The sequence below is a fragment of the Brassica napus genome, chromosome A8 (assembly GCF_020379485.1).
Source record: "Brassica napus cultivar Da-Ae chromosome A8, Da-Ae, whole genome shotgun sequence".
In the NCBI taxonomy this organism is placed as follows: Eukaryota; Viridiplantae; Streptophyta; class Magnoliopsida; order Brassicales; family Brassicaceae; genus Brassica; species Brassica napus.
The window spans coordinates 18,887,684-18,905,028 of record NC_063441.1 but is presented as its reverse complement, the minus strand read 5'-3'; the positions used below and the strand labels follow the sequence as shown (position 1 = coordinate 18,905,028).

General features: G+C 33.7%; 2 protein-coding genes across 2 annotated transcripts; one reads left to right on the top strand and one right to left on the bottom strand.

The window, feature by feature from the left end:
* Nucleotides 1-341: 341 nt before the first annotated feature.
* Nucleotides 342-5,468, bottom strand: LOC106359273 (valine--tRNA ligase, mitochondrial 1-like). Its single transcript, XM_048737991.1, has 20 exons — nt 5,366-5,468; nt 5,241-5,282; nt 5,009-5,074; nt 4,722-4,897; nt 4,569-4,641; nt 4,424-4,489; nt 4,268-4,351; nt 4,093-4,167; nt 3,933-4,016; nt 3,777-3,856; nt 3,654-3,711; nt 3,264-3,569; nt 3,018-3,188; nt 2,751-2,941; nt 2,012-2,672; nt 1,416-1,913; nt 1,228-1,334; nt 1,030-1,129; nt 794-942; nt 342-685 (listed from the first exon to the last, which is right to left on the bottom strand). The coding sequence occupies exons 1-20, from the start codon at nt 5,366-5,368 to the stop codon at nt 466-468; spliced, it is 3,210 nt and encodes a 1,069-aa protein (XP_048593948.1). The 5' UTR covers nt 5,369-5,468; the 3' UTR covers nt 342-465.
* A 6,113-nt stretch (nt 5,469-11,581) lies between these two features.
* On the top strand, nt 11,582-16,722 carry LOC106360159 (berberine bridge enzyme-like 4). Its single transcript, XM_048737990.1, has one exon. It carries the CDS (start codon nt 14,130-14,132, stop codon nt 15,723-15,725), a length of 1,596 nt encoding a protein of 531 aa, XP_048593947.1. The 5' UTR covers nt 11,582-14,129; the 3' UTR covers nt 15,726-16,722.
* Nucleotides 16,723-17,345: the final 623 nt, after the last annotated feature.

The window sequence follows — 17,345 nt, the reverse complement described above, 5'->3', positions numbered from 1 at the left end:
TGTTTCTGACGATGAGGTAAGTCATTGCCATTGCGATTCATCCCGATGATGCAAGATACAAGCATCTTCATGGGAAATTTGCTGTGCACCCATTTAATGGACGCAGGTTACCAATTATCTGTGATGGAAGGCTTGTTGACCCAGATTTTGGTACCGGTTGTGTTAAGGTATGTATTTGGATGCTATGTTTCTGGTTGGATTATATATTTAATCAAGTATTATTCAATTATACGGATTTACTGATAAATTTGATTTTATAATGGATTTAAATGATTTTTTTGTTGAAAATACAAAGACTCAAATCCGAAGGTAAACTTCCGGATTTGTAAATAAAATCTGAATTTTTTTAAAAATCTGTATATTTTACTTAGCTTTATAAATACTACATGAATTTCTAAATCAAGATAAATATATAAACCAGTAACACCTCTGTAACAACAAACACTAAATATTTCTTTTACAAGTCTATTTCGGACAATAAAGAGAGGTGGTGTTTTCTCGCTTGTTATGCTCCTCCATTCGTTGGTTTCCAGTCTCGGCAAGGAGACGAGCACTTTCCTTGTCAAAGAAATCGAATTCTTGGAGAATCTTAGCGAGCTTTGTGGCGTTGTCTTCTTTTATGTGCGCAGGGACCTTGTCTTGGTACCCAGACGCACTCATCATCTTCTGCAACTTGTTCTTTTGTCTAAAATGAAACACGAAAGTCAAGCTTGTTAATTACGTTTCAAACATTTTTTTTTGTTTTAAAGATTGGGGAGAGGGGGGGGGGGGGGGGGGGGGGGGGGGGGTTTACTTTTCTAGTTCTGCAATCTTGTTTCTGATCTTTTCTTGCTCAGCTTCTGCGTTCATGGCTCTGTCCACTTTGAGATAGACCTTGAGGTTCTCGTTCACCGTCTCAACTGCAGATCCAGCTGGGGCTGCGTGTTCTCCCTTTAGTAGAACCTATAGCGAAGAAGCCAAACCCATAAATAGAACTCAGAAAAAGGAACACGAGAGAAACCACAAGGTGGGAACCTGTTTTATTATTACCTCTAAGGACGATAGATTTGCAAGGGTTCTGATCTCCAACTCGTGAGATTTTACAATTTCGGATGTTACGTTGTTTTCACACAGAGCAAACGCAGGTAACCTGAGAGAAAAGAGAGAGACAAAATACCATTTGTTTTGTTAGAAAAAAAAATTGTCTCAAAGTGTTCCTTTCAAAAGAAAAAGGGATTTTTATCAGACCTTTCATTTTTCTGTTTCTCCAGCAACGCAGCCCTGAGTGCTCTCAAGCACTTGACGGTAGCTAGAACGGTTTCCATTTCCTTCTCCACTTTTTCATTTGTCCAATTCTGCGAGTTAACAAAGAAGAAGAAGAAGAGTTAAAAGAACCAAACTAATGAAGCAAAAAAAGTTATCTCTCACTCTCTCACCTCTATAGGAGATGGGTAGTCACATATCATGATAGATGCCTTTCTTTCACAGTCCTTGGGTGAAGGCAGCCGTTGCCATAGCTCTTCAGTAACAAAAGGCATGAACGGGTGAAGCAGTCTCAAACCCGTCTCCAGAGATACCCAGAGAGCATCTTGTGCATGAGCCCTCTCTGAAGCAGCCAACGGCGCATTAGCAAAATATGGTTTGATAGCTTCAATGAAAACATCACAGAATTGATATTGCCACCATGCATATACTGTGTTGGCTGCTTCCGACAAGTCAAATGCATCCAGTGACTCCACCGTCTTCGATATTGTCTTATTTAGTTCAGAGAGAATCCATTGGCAGCTGAAGGGCATCGTTTCAGGGCTTAGAACCATGGTCGGGGCGTAACCATCGCCAAGTCTTATCAAGGCAAACCTGACAGCATTCCAGAGCTTGTTACACCATTGCCGGTATCCAACCACACGTAGAATGTCCAAGTTTATTTTTTCAGACTACAAAAACAAACAAAACATTCTTTGTTTTAAACTTCATATAAAAAAATAGTAGGGAAAAAGAAAAAGAAACAGCACAAATAATAATTTTAAGAGACCTGAGCAGTGTAAGAGACAAGTGCAAACCGAAGAGCGTCCACACCACACTCAGAGATTCCGTCTGGAAAGTCATTTTCTTGTCCTTTTTTGGCCATTTCCAGCTCTTTTTTATCCAAGTTACCCTTTTCTAATCTTTTATGAAGTGCATCAAGAGTTGCCCCCTCGATTACTTCAATCGGATCAATCACATTTCCACGAGATTTTGACATCTTGCGCCCATGTGCGTCACGTATCATAGGATGCAAATAAACCTTGTTGAAGGGAACCTCGCCGCCGCTTAGTTTTATTCCCATCATAACCATACGAGCAACCCAAAAAAAGAGGATATCATGTCCAGTTTCTATGAGAGAGGTTGGATAGAAGGCTTTGAAGTCGTCTGTTTCATCAGGCCATCCCAGAACAGATAACGGAAATATCCCAGAAGAAAACCACGTGTCAAGCACATCTTCATCTTGTCTTAGCTCAAACTTGTTCTTCCCACCAAATTTTTCAGCTGCCTCTTTTCGAGCTTCTTCCTCGTTTCTAGCAACGATCCAGTGGTCATTGTACGCACCAACCTCCCTGCGCTCGTCTTCCTCGAGAGAAGCATACCATGCTGGTATTCTGTGTCCCCACACAAGCTGTCTTGATATACACCAGTCACGAATGTTTTCTAGCCATCTGTCCATCGTTGTAATTTTGTTAGTTTAGAAAAAAAAAAAATAAATGGAGGCAATGATAAGTAAAAATGAAACAAACCTTGTCCACTCTGCAGTGTACTGCTTTGGTATAAACTCGAGCTTTTTGCTTTCAGCAACATTGAGAGCCTCCTTTGCCATCATGCTGCAGTTGAGGTACCACTGAGGCTTAATCACAGGCTCAATAACATCACTTGTTCTCTGGCAAAGACCAAGCCTCATTTCCTTGTTTTCGGCACCTCTGTACAGCCCCTGGAATGGAACACACAAAGTTGTTTTAAAAGGTTTATGATCACAGTTATCTTAATTTTATCAAATCAACAGTTACCTGCTTCTTCAAAGCTTCAACAAGTGCCTCACGTGCTGCAAACCGTGGCATCCCTGTGAAGTCAGGCCCTCCATTTGTGTTGATCTTTCCATCATCAGTGAATATGTTAATAAATTCAAGGTTGTGACGCTTTCCCAACTCACAATCATTGGGGTCATGGGCAGGAGTAATCTTACAAAAAAAAACACTTTATTTAGATGCCAACTAATAGGGAGCCAACCAGAAACATAGCATCCAAATACATACCTTAACACAACCGGTACCAAAATCTGGATCAACAAGCGTTCCATCACAGATAATTGGTAACCTGCGTCCATTAAATGGGTGCACAGCAAATTTCCCATGAAGATGCTTGTATCTTGCATCATCGGGATGAATCGCAATGGCAGTATCCCCCAGCATTGTTTCCACCCTTGTGGTGGCAACCACAACCTCCTCGCCCAAACCTCCCTCCAGAGGGTAAGCAAATGAAGTAAGAAGACCAAATTCTACTGGCTTCTCATACCCAGGTACATTTAGTAGCGTCTTTTCTTTGATATCCATATACTCAACCTATCAGATATAATAGACACACTCCGCATTATAAAAAGAAAGAAAGAAAGATAGGACACATATATATATATTCTACTGACTTACCTCATCGTCAGAAACAGCTGTTTTCAAATGACAATCCCAATGAACAAGCCGAATATCCCTGCACAAGTCATGGTCAGTTAAATGTACTATTCCTCCTGTGTTTTATTTTTGTCTCAGACTTACCTATAGATAAGCCCTTCCTCGAATAAACGTACAAAGGTCTCGGTGACAGCTTTTGATGTTTGCTCGTCCATTGTAAAACACTACAACAACACATCGGTTAGATGAATAGACCAGAGGGGACAGATGAAGTAAAATCAGACATCAGTCAGAGCTTACCTCACGAGACCAATCAAGAGAAGCTCCTAGACGTCGTAGTTGTGTAAGAATCGTGCAGGCATTTTCGTCCTTCCACTTCCACACCTTTTTTTTCCAACAACGAATTTTTCAAACAATGAAAAATGATTCAAGAGGCGTATTTTTAAATTTTCTAACTTACTTCATTCAAGAATTCTTCGCGGGTAAGGTCCTGCCTGGTCAATTTTTTAAGGGCAAGTTTTTTCTCAACCACAGTCTAGAAGAATCCATGTGCAAAAAGGAAGAAAAACATATTTTTAAAACAAATTCTACAACTACGGCAAAAGAAGCTTTGAACAAGGATGTTGTTTTTAAACCTGCGTAGCTATACCAGCATGGTCCAACCCGGGCACCCACAGAGCATTATACCCAGACATTCTCTTCCAACGAATAAGGGTATCCTGCATCAGAAAATTTCAAGACGTGTGAGCATCACAAGAGGGAGAGAGAGGCACAAAGTGTTAAAATGAAACCTCAATAGCAACTGTTAGGGCATGGCCAATATGCAAGACTCCAGTCACATTTGGAGGAGGAAGAACCTGCAGAAGAATCAATATGATAAACCCCACATAAAAGAGAGAAAGTAAATAATATTCAGGGTTGAACAATGCGCTATACAATGGCAAAGGGTGGCTTGGAACTCTTAGCATCAGCCTTAAAGAGGTCACTTTTCTCCCACCATGCATACCATCTGAGAAAGATCAGAGATGATGTAAGAAAAAATTGGTGGGATGAGTTGATGTAAATAAAAAAAAATCTCTACAAACATACGATTTCTCTACGGCAGCAGGGCTGTACTGTTTAGCCATCTGCGAGGAGAGCCTTTTCCTCTCACCAATAGGAGTTTCAGGGTCTACAAAATCCTCAGGATTCTCTTCTGATGCATTATCCCGTTTGTGACTCTTCTTCTTTTGACTGGCATTGGTTCCACCTTTCTCCTGTTTTGCCTACGCCACACCATGTGACGAAGAACAAAAAAACAAAAATCTTGAGTTTTTTTTATTCAAGCATAATACTCAAGAGAGAGAACTCAAGAGAGAGAGAGAGAGAGAGGTTACCTTGAGTTCTTCAAGCTTCTTCGCTTTCTCCAAAGCTTTAAGCTTTTTCAACTCCTTTTCTCTAGCCTGTAATTAGAAAAGTTTATTCCTTAGGGTTTAGTGTAGTTCTAAGAAAACAAAACATTTAAATCCTGAGCGCCAAGGGCATCACTTTCAAGCTCTACAAGAGCAACATAACCATAGCTAAATTCTAACCATGTTTGATAAAGAAGAAGCTCACAAAAGGGCATACCTTTTCATCCTTCTTCTTCTTCTTCTCATCAAGAATTTCGCACTGCGATATTCACAAGACAAAAACATTAGATTCTCGGTCCTGACCTGATACCGACCAATATTTGTGTGTTCTATGTACCGTACCATTGTTCCTGATGCCGTCGGAGATAACACAAGAAGCTCTTCTGACCTAAACTCAACGAAAACTTTGCCGCAATGTGTTTTTTTCTTTTTTATCTCTCTGAATATATTTTATTATATATATTATATATTATATTGTGACGGGCCTTACCAAACCCAACCTAGTACTAACACATCCCCTATATATTATTTGAGAAGCATTACAACATTTTTTGTAGCCACATGTCATCACTAGAATGATTCTTAGAAACCTTAGAGAAATAAATTGGTCCATCTAAATATATAATAAGATTTTTATTAAACTAACCATAAATACATTATTAATGTGATGCATTACTTCCTTAAATAAAACTAGGTCCTTTTCTGCGCTACGCGCAGATAATGTGGTTATATAATTTTCTTTTTAAATTTAGTATAATATATGATATTATTTGATAATTTTATCCTAAGGAATCTACAAAGTTTGAGCTGTGAAAGTAGGTAAATATCTCATTGTCTTCTAATTAATGTTTTGTTAAGGTTTTCGTTTTCATCTAAATTTACAACACTTTTTTAAATAGATTGAATATTTGCACAAAAATTAGGAAGAAAATTAGAGTTAGAATTTTGGAATATATCAAGAGAGAGTAAGAAATAAATCATACATATTGATCTGAGAGGTTTGTGATTTTATTTAGAGAGACATAAAAAATTCATAAGAAAAATGCCGGAAAATTGTAACTTTTAAAATCATATTTAGTATGACACTAACCTGAAAAATCTAAAAAGTGTTCATCTTAATATTAAGATTTTGATTTGCAGAACATTAGCATAATATTATGCCATTTATTATCCAGTCAACAATAATTAGGAAAACATTTATAATAGTTTTAGAAAATGAAAATGTTTTCCAAATGCTATATGTCCAATGCTTTCATATGAAGTTTTTGCTAACACATTTAAAGTTAAATATAAAAAATTTAAAAATAATTTATCCTTTTTATTTAATAATATCACAAAATTATTTTTGTATTCAAAAATTAAATATATATATATAAATAAAATTTGAAAATAAGATAATTTTTTAAACAATATTATTTCACATCAAAATATAATTAAATATAAATTATTATTGTCAATAAAAATATAAAAAATTTATATGGAGCATCAACTTCTTTTGGTTGACTGTTGTGGGATGAAATGATCTTTCAGGTAGTTTTGTTTTCAGGTAGTTTGGCTTGACAAAATTTCGCTGAATTGAACCGTAAGAAAAAATTGGTTTGGTTCTTGGGTAGTTAGGTTTCAAAAACTTTTACCGGAGTTTTCGGTTTTGCGGTTAGTTTGGTTAAATTTTCAGTTTATATTGAATAAACTTAAAAAAATCAGTTAATTTATGTTAGTTCGGTTATTTTGGTTTGGGTTTCGGCTAGTTTGGTTTGATTTGGTTATTCCGGTCACTTGGTTGTTTTGATTAGGATTTTGGTTAGTTTGGTTAGTTATGTTTGGAATTTCAGTTAAGATTGATATTTTTTTAACCAAACAAATTTGTTAGCGAACCGAACCAAATCGAAACTGAAAATTTTATTGTTACCAACCGAACTTCCGAACCAAAAACCAAACTTTTTTGTTCGGCAAGTTTGGTCCGGTTAAAAATCCTAGCCTGTGAGGATGTTTTAATGTCTATCATGATGTTTTTAGTAAGGCGTTATGGGTATTTATGTTACTAATATTTTGTAAGGACATATTAAAATAAGGATAAGGATAAATTAAAAAAAGGATAAATTAAACATGGTCACACGAATAAAATAAAAATCTACAAATTAATAATATTAAAATTTGATATTTTATCAATCTATAAGATTATTTTGACAAAATAGTTTAGCAACAGCTTTATATTACAAAGATGATTATTTTCAGTATGCATGTTTGTGTTACCACATCAAGGTAGAGAGTTCTTTCTTAAGAATGAACATTTAAACTTGAAATGAGATTAGAAAAAAAAAATTCTCTAGGTTGTTACCTGAAAGTATGAGATATCACCAGTTAAATTTAGTAGTTTTTTGTCCACACTATGCATAAACTGTTTTACTATTTCTATTTTATTTAAGATTGTATTTTTTTTCTTCTTATAATTTTTAACTAAAGAATTTTTTTCATTTTTCATTTCATTTGGAAATAATATGTACATTAAACTGTTTTAACGAAAAAGGAATAAAATTTATAATTTGATTTTAAATTCTCAAAACTGATTTGAACATCGTTTTATTGCAATGTTTTGCTTAATATGCTTTTGTGTTCGGTTCTATAACTCCCAGGTTTGTTACGTGAGTGAGGAGTAAAAACTTGTGTTGTTATGGTTTGTAAACGAATAAACCAGAACATTAGAGACCCATTTTAATATATTAAGAAATTATTCAAAATATTTTTTTTATTGATAGGTCAGTCATATTAGCAACCAATTTTTTATGCTCATATATAATTTCAAATTGTTTCTCTATATGACTTCAAAGGCATTTGTTGGTCTCACATAAATAATCAACTTTTTATTTTGTGGTTATCTGAGTTGATTAATTACTGAAGAGTTGAGGTTCTACAGAGAATACAGATAACTGATTGGACTGTAACTATATAAGTTTAGCTATAAAATTTATGATGTAGATGATTTGGATGTAGTTGAAATTTATATATATATATGTTGCCGTAGTATAAACATGAAAGGAGAGGTCTCTGATATATATGTCTATTATTTTGTTTTCCTCTACTCCGCTCACCGCTCTTACATCTTATGCAGGGCGATGTAATACAGTTTTTACTTATTGTAATCTCTAGAATATAATATTTCTATACATAAATTGTATATTTCTTATGCGTTTTTGTCAATGAACTTAAAGTTTTAAACCATCTCGCTGCCCACGAGTTAAGAAACAGTCCTTTAGGATCTGGAAGCAATTCATGATTACTTAGTTGCGCTGAAAGGAAGAAACAAAGGCATGCATGACAAAGTAATGAATGAAACCTACCCGCAGCTGACAAAGAAGTGATTGTTCTCCTTCTATAGAATCATGTACTGGCTCTCGCTACCAAAGCAAATGACGTACTCATTTAAGAAAACCACATGCAAGGTTTCACAAAGAACTCCAACCTGGTATTCGTTTATGCAAATTCAAATTTCAAAACTTGATAGGAAGTGACAAAAAGAGAAAGTTACTTGCTGATATGGCAGCAAGATCTCTTCGGAATTCTTGGCTGCATATCTTCCCTTAACAACCAACAGTTGCCGCCCATCATGCAAGAAATTCATTACATGGCCTGGTTTATGAGTCATCCTGAATTTTTTTTGTTTAGCAGAGATAGACAGAAATGCCATACAATCTTAAAGCCCCCTAGGCAATAGGCATGAATACTTACGGTCGATCAAGCTTGAAGAGGAAGATAAAAGAGATTTGTTCATACTTTTTGAAGAGGTCCATAAAGTTGGCAAACATACTCTTCTTTTTGTCCCCTGCAAAGAACTTAAGGAGGCCTGATAACTGTACAGCACCTATCTCCAGCAAGCTCTGGATTTTTTTTCATGGAGAATGTTAAAGACTCTACTAAGAAGCTGCAAATAGACATCACATCAAAAATCAATCTGCTAACAGGTTTTTGATAATGAGAGAACATCATCAAATAACCGATGGTTTAATGCAAAAAAAACCATCTACTCCACCGTCATATATTTAACTTCCCTCACAGGGGTGACATTGCTGCTGCCAAATAATTTAATCTTCATTAGCATGCTCTGCAATGTATTCTCTATGTAAGATGTTTACCGTAAGGAACAATTAATTAGCAAAGACAATAATTTAAGAATACCATCCAAATCTTCTGCAGCAGCGAGACTTATTCAATGAGCTTGGTTCAACCTATCCAAAAAAAACAAAAACAATGTGAGGCACATAATCATGAAAACACCAGAGTCAAATAGGCACAATGATAAAATACTCACTGGCTTATTCTTTTGCTTCAGTTCACTAAGTGAACAGTCAAAGCCATCATTAGCTGCAGGGGACGAACGTAAAGAATAACATACAAACACCATTGAAAGAATCAATAAAAGAATTCACGGAAGATAAACTCGTCAACATACCAAAGTGTGAGCTATAAGGATAAGAAAAAAAAATTAACTACAAAATCACACAAATCAGTTTAAATTAAACAAAGTAACTTTTCTAGATAACGGGACGATACCAAGGATGACTCATGTAATGCTACATGTGATGGCGTCGACTCTCAGATTGAAGCAAAGGTTATACCTTGGAAATGATCATAGCATTGGAAGACAAAGTGATGACCAGATGAAGCCGGGCTTGCTCGTTCTTGCGCTATGCAGATATATATATTGAGCATCAATTTCCCATTTTCAGTTGGTCCCTGAAACACGTAAAAATAGATAACGTAAGGGTAGAAGGAAGGGAAAAGAAACAAATGGTATGGTTCTGATGCGTTTAGAGGTCAATAGTTGTATAAATGCAAATTTTGAAATTAGAGACCAAAAACTTTAAAGCTATAAGTATAACAAACTCTACAAAAGACCACAGCTTTTATAAGAGAAACAAAGCAAACAAACTGAAATTGAACTGCTCAAACTCGGTTTGGATTGTTTTATTTATCAAAACTAAGATTGAGAATTACAAAACCTGACAAACCAGATGGCGAATCCTCTCCTGTAAAGCTCATTCTCCTCCTTTTACACCTCCAACAATCTAAACACCAGATCAAGAGCTTTCAAAAACAAAACCAACGATCTGAAACAGAGGAAGTGAAATCATGAATCAAAAGTGGGAAACATTAACCGTAATCATAGAATTCTCAACCGTAAGCTCCACCAGTTATGGAACTCGAACTCCTCCATCTCCCTCAATTCTTTCAACGGCTTCTTCTTCTTCGTTCCTAACAATCTCACAATATGATAAAAGACAAACAAAAAGAGATCACATACAACTCCCACGAACGCTTTTCAAAGAAAACTGTACAGATGTTAAGTGATGCTTTGTACGTACAGGAGCAAGGCGTTGTGTGACTTACCAAATATGAAGGAGTAAATATTTTTACAGAAAACTGTATACAGAGGTAAAGTGATGGAACCAAAACCAAACGCCAGTACTAACTACTCGTTTTCTCCAGAGGCGATGAAGAGATCTGCTGGTTCTAGTGAGAAGAATCTTTCGTGAATCTACCTACGTCTCATATAGTGAGTAAGGAGAGGAGGAAAGCTGAAAAGATTAAGGAATAAATAATTTGTAACTGGTGAAAGAGTTGTTTTGGCAAAGGCAGACAAACCGGAAGAAGACCAAAGAAATATTGGAATCGGCGTGGCGTTGAAAAGGTTCGAGCGAAGAGTGATTTGGTGATGTGTTTTTTTTTAATTGACTTGTCAGTTTAGAAGTCTCTCATTGGTTGATTTTATTTGCTGATGTGGACAGCATGAGAGGAGCTCTTATTCCCCTTTTAGTATTGTATTGATTACGAAATTGCCTAATGTGGCTAAAGTATATATATGACAATTAATTATTTTGAATAATAAAAATTTGATAAAAATAAGTGTGTCTTATATTATATTTGTTTAATTTTAAACTATTAAAATAAATTAAACAACTATAATAACCATATAATAAAAATTAAATTTTTTCTTTATATGTTATATTTTGAATTTTTAAAAACGAGTATAAATTACTAAAACTGTTAAAAGTTTCACATTCAAATTTTGTTATCCATGGTTTAAATTTTTTGTTATAACATGATACAAATAATTAAAAAATTATATAAGTTGAAAGTCTCATTTAATAAGTATTAAAATAAAAGATATAGGAATATATATATATATATATATATTAATCCCACAGTGATAATTTTGTTATCAGTAATTTAAATTATTTTGCTATAACAGATATAAATGATAAAAAATATGAGCAAAATGCATCATTTAATAAATATTAATATTAAAATATACTATATATATATGTTACTATAATTTAAATTTAATTATATACCATATCAAATAGAAAAAATATTTTTTGGATTAATAAAATTTATTTATATGTTCTCACCAATTTAATTATATAAGTAATAGTTACTGATTTTTTAATTATTCAATATATATTTATTATTTCATAATATGTTAGAAACATATAATATATAAAATAGTTTATATATATAATGTTCATCCCACGCAAGGCGCGGATCTTAATCTAGTGACCCAAGATAAGGCAAACTAACATTTTATAAATATATAATTAAACAATATAAAAATTAATCTGATCCACATGTCAAAATTAATAAAATAATATAAATTTTTTATATAAAGTGTTTAAATTTAGAAATAAATTGTTATTTGCTATTAAAATTGTTGGCAATCTAACAATGGTTCTTTATGTTATTAAATATGTTAACAATCTAACAATGAATTTTAAATCTAATTCAAATTATATAAATAAATAGTATATGGCAAAAAAAATATTGTCTCGGATAAATATATACTTGTTTTTCAACTAATTTTTTTATGCCGCAAAAAAAATCTTAACAAGTTATCAAGAAATCATGTTCATCACGAGAAGATAAAGCATGTAGATGTTATGTACAACTTTGTGCGAGAGTTGGTGAGTGATAAGTTCATTGACGTGGTGAAGGTAGCTACTCAGCATAATCCTGCGGACATCTTCACAAAGATTCTACCGGTTTGGAAGATAAGGGAGGTATTAAGATTTCTCAGGATCACTGAGAACTGAGCGGTGAAGCTCGGAGATATGAAGCCAAATGGATTTACTCGGGAGATAAGAAGCCGAGTGGGTTTACTCGGGGATGAATCATGAGGCTGAAGAAGTTAGTTTCATGAAGAGTTGACAGGAAGAGTCAACAAGAGAAGAAGGTGATATTCACAAGCTATAATACTGGAGGAGATTTGAAGAATGTGTCCATGTATTATCATTTAAATTAAATTATATACTATATAAAATATATATAAATATATTAATTTCAAAATTTTCATTAAAAAATACTGAGATATTAATATTTTAACTAAAAAATTTGTATTGAAAAATCTTAAATTAAAAGTATTGTGATTAACGGTTTAAATTTTTGTTACATCACATATGCAAATGTTAATAAAATCATGAGTAGAATAAATATTTATATTAAAATATGATATATATATATACCAATATCACTAAAGTTTAATTATATACATATAAAGTAAATAAATGATTTTTTATTTATTTACCAAAAACATGATTGTAAATAAGGTAATAGTTTTGATTTATGTGCTTACTCTAATTTATATACTTTTATACAAGTTATTTTTTTAAATAGGTGGTTTCTAATATGTTATTTGATCATGACAATCCGAGAAATATAATTCTTCAAATCAAAGTGATTTTTAATATTGAAAGCACTATATATATATATATATATTATTTCATTCAGATTAAGTAATTTAGTCTTAATTTTTTTCTTCTAAAAAGCTTTCAATGAAATATCACGACAAGATTCTAATCACTTCTTTTTGAGTTTTAAGAAAAATTAAAGATTTGATCATTTGTCTAATATTTTTGGGAAATTGCCACAAATAGCACATTAATTTTGGTGATTTGTGTCAGCGGCAAAACTTAATTTTCTTTTGTGCATATGAAGTCTTAAAAATAATTAAAATGAGTTATAATACGTTAACTCTTCAACAACAATGATACATTTAAGAGACAAATATTTTTATAATTCGTCATTTTACAATCAATAAAGATTGTAGTGTTTCACAATGTTAAAATTATTTAATGAACAAAATTAGTATAAAAAACTTATCACGTGCATGTGTGCGGATTATCATCTAGTTTATTTAATTGAAACATGGTCACAATTTGAAAATGACCTTTAGTCATGTGTTATATTACATAAATGATAATAATAATTAATGAAAACAATTAAACTTCATTAAGGTAATTATGAAAGCAATATTGTACTATATATTATCTACATTATCTCATGTTTACAAACAACACAATAATTAATTTTGTGTCCAAAAAAAATGTAAAATATAGTCTACTTTTCTAAACCAACCTATAATTAATAAAAAAAATTATGATTACAATTTTCTTAGGGTTTATTTCATTTAAAACACAAAAAATATTTATCAAATACAAAACAAGTTGAACAAATAGAATTATCATTTCGATTATAAACTAAGAAACAATTAATAAATTTTTCGGCTAAAATAATTTCATGTTTTGAAAGTGCAAATCAAAATTTAGTATTGGTTATAACAAATACCATACATGTTCATGGACTAACTACTAAACATTAAAGCCTTTGTTCAAAAAAAAAAGGGACTACTAAACATTACTGAAATGAAGTCTCACGTGACGTTTCCAGTTTATCATCATAATTGGATGTAACATTTGTTATTGACCAAACCCTAAGAAGGTATCGAAATAAATATGTGGAAGTAGAATAGAAAAGTGCAAATAAATGTAATTCAAGCCGTCTTCTTGACCATGAGAAAGAGTCCTCCAATACTTGCTTACCATATTTTTTGTTATTTGTGTTGAAGAGAAAAATACCGTAAGTTATTCAAAACAAAACCTTCCTTTTTGAGAAAGAATTCAAAGTAACCTTTATGACAAAAAAGTGAATTTTAAATGAAATGTATGAACAGTTTTCTTTTTGTAAACGTGTTCTCTCAAGAAAAAATTCTATAAATTAAGATCCAGCGGTAAGAAAGTTTCATAAAGCACAAAAACAAAACAAAAAAAGGACCCAAATGAAAGAAGCTCTTTCTGTTTTGTGTCTTGCTCTTCTTGTTTCGGTTTCCGAAGCAGCAGTCACGAAACCAGGTATTGGAGAATTCCTCGGATGTCTTCGTTCTTGGCCTAGTCCCGAATCTCCAATCACCGATGATATCTTCACTGCCGATAACACCACCACCTTCTTGTCTTCTTACTTGGCTTACACGAAAAACACGAGGTTCGCGAGCCCTAACTACCAAACGCTGATGGCCATCGTCACGGCAAAAAACCTATCTCACATTCAAGCCACGGTGGTATGCGCAAAGTCCAACGGTGTCCAGATACGTATCCGAAGCGGAGGCCATGACTACGAGGGGCTATCATACATCTCCTCAGTCCCATTCGTCATTCTCGATCTGTTCAATCTCAGGTCTATAACCGTTGACGTGCCAAGCAAGCAAGCTTGGGTTCAAGCTGGTGCCACATTGGGAGAGCTCTACACAAAGATCAGCGAGGCAGGCGAAACGTTAGCGTTTCCTGCTGGCGTATGCTCTACCGTAGGAGCTGGAGGACACATAAGCGGTGGAGGATACGGGAACCTCATGAGAAAATACGGACTCACGGTGGACCATGTCGTTGATGCACTTATAGTTGATGTTAACGGCAAGCTCTTGAATAGATCTACCATGGGAGAAGATCTCTTCTGGGCGATTCGAGGTGGTGGTGGTGGGAGTTTCGGAGTCATCCTCTCTTGGAAAATAAACCTAGTCGATGTTCCAGAGATCTTGACGGTGTTTAGGGTTAACAAAACATTGGAACAAGGTGGAATCGATGTTCTCTACAAGTGGCAGCTTGTCTCATCTAAACTCCCTGAAAGTCTTTACGTCAAAGCAATGTCTCAGGTCGCCAATGGTACGAGATCCGGGGAGAGAACCATCGCGGTTTTATTCTATGCTCAGTTCTTGGGTGGAGCCAATGAGCTTGTGTCAATAATGAACCAAAGCTTACCTGAGCTAGGGTTAAAAAGCCAAGATTGTCTAGAAATGAGCTGGCTTAACTCAACGTTGTTTTGGGAAGACCTGCCTGTCGGTACACCGACAAGCATTCTTTTGGACAGACCGTCCAAGCCCGAAAAGTTCTTTAAGAGCAAATCGGATTATGTCAAGAAACCAATCCCAAAAGAAGGAATCGAGAAGCTTTGGAATGGAATGTTGAAAATCAACAATAATATTGTGTATATGCATTGGAACCCTTACGGTGGCGTGATGGACACGATTCCTGCGACCGCAACACCGTTTCCTCATCGGGAAGGGAACTTGTTCAAGATTCAATATTATACGGCATGGTTTGACGCAAACGCCACAAAGGGTAGTTTGGATATGATGAAGGAGTTATACGAAGTTGCGGAACCGTATGTGTCAAGTAACCCGAGAGAGGCGTTCTTGAATTACAGAGACATTGATATTGGGAGCAATCCGAGTGGTGAGACAACAGTTGATGAAGCTGAGATCTATGGTTCGAAGTATTTCGTGGGGAATTTAAAGAGGTTGATGGAAGTTAAAGCCAAGTATGATCCTGAGAACTTTTTCAAGAACGAGCAGAGTATTCCTCCTGCTCGTGTGAAGCAGTAGTGTTACTTTTTTCAAATTTGATTTATAATAAGTTATGTGGGCATGTGTTAGAGGCCAATATATAGCATATATCGTTTTCTTTATTGTGCCATTTGGCATTATGATCATTCTGTTATATTTCTAGTTAAAAAAAATAAATAAATCATTCTGTTATATTTATTCATTACTCAGTAAAGAATTTCACGAAATCGATTTTCCACAAATATTTGGAAACATCTGTTTTTAAACTTTTACTAGGTGTTTGCGTGCAATTTTGCGGGTAGTTATATTATATAAAGAAATATATAGTATCTTTACACTGTTATAATTTTTGAATAATAATTAGAAATTTAAAATTTTAATTTCAAATATTTTGATAATGAAAAAAATTAGAATATATATTTAGAAGATATGTGAAATTTAAAATAGTTCAAAAACATAAACCTTAGTCATTAAAAATCTTTCTCTTACAGAAAATAATACTATAATTAATTTAGATAATTGCTTGTAGAATTACTTTATATTTTAGTTTAACACATGAAACACCGAAAAATACTCTAGCTCTCAAGAGGAAAAAAAAGAGTGTGTATTTTTTTGTGTAAGTCCAATATGACAATACATTGATCGGATGCTTTTATATGAAATATATTTTGTAAACGGTTTTGTGTGGGCTTTAAAAACATAAAAGTTATTATAATTCCTTACCTACAAATATAATTTTTTATATAATAATATATAACCATTAAATTTATTTCTTTAAAAATGCTAAAGTATTTTATTTAATTATATATAACTATTTGATAAAAATAAAGAAATTGATAAAGCATATATATTCTTGAGTATTTAGGCTGTATATACACACAAAAACTCAATATTAGCTAACTACCCTAACACTATTCTGGACACTATTGACATTTTTATAATCCTATACTACCCCTGCCTAAATAATCACTTTTCTTCTCTCTTTCTCTTTTGTCTCCATAGCTTCTCATGCCCAAATCATCTTCTTCTTTCTCTCTCTCTCTCTCTCTCTCTCTCTCTCTCTCTCTCTCTCTCTCTCTCTCTCTCTCTCTCTCTCTCTCTCTCTCTCTCTCTCTCTCTCTCTCTCTCTCTCTCTCTCTCTCTCTCTCTCTCTCTCTCTCTCTCTCTCTTATCTCATCTCCTTAAGATCTTTAATATAGTTTATAACTTTTTGTCAGTTCTATAAATGATTCTTCTTGTTTTTCTTTATTTCCACAGCTGTAATTAGTTTTAAGTTATGTATCTTTCATTCAACATAAGACTTGGTGAACTAACGAGTACTATCATCATGAGTTTTGTCTACCGCAACGTCTTTGTTTTTTACTTGATCTCAACCACCGTATGGATGTGCCATATAGTCATGATAGTGGGGTCTCCCTTACATTGATGAAAACGACATGAATTGAAGATTTCAGTTGCGAGTATTTACAGTTGCTATTTAAAAACTTAACCGATAAATGATTGATTAGATGCTACAAATTAAATAATATGAACATATAAATGTTTGCTTAGTTGTTAAAAAAATGTTGAAATTTTTTAAAATGGTTTGAAAGATGTTAATAAATAGCTGACGTTGGATGATACATAATTTTTTAGATGGTACGAAATTGGTTACTGGTC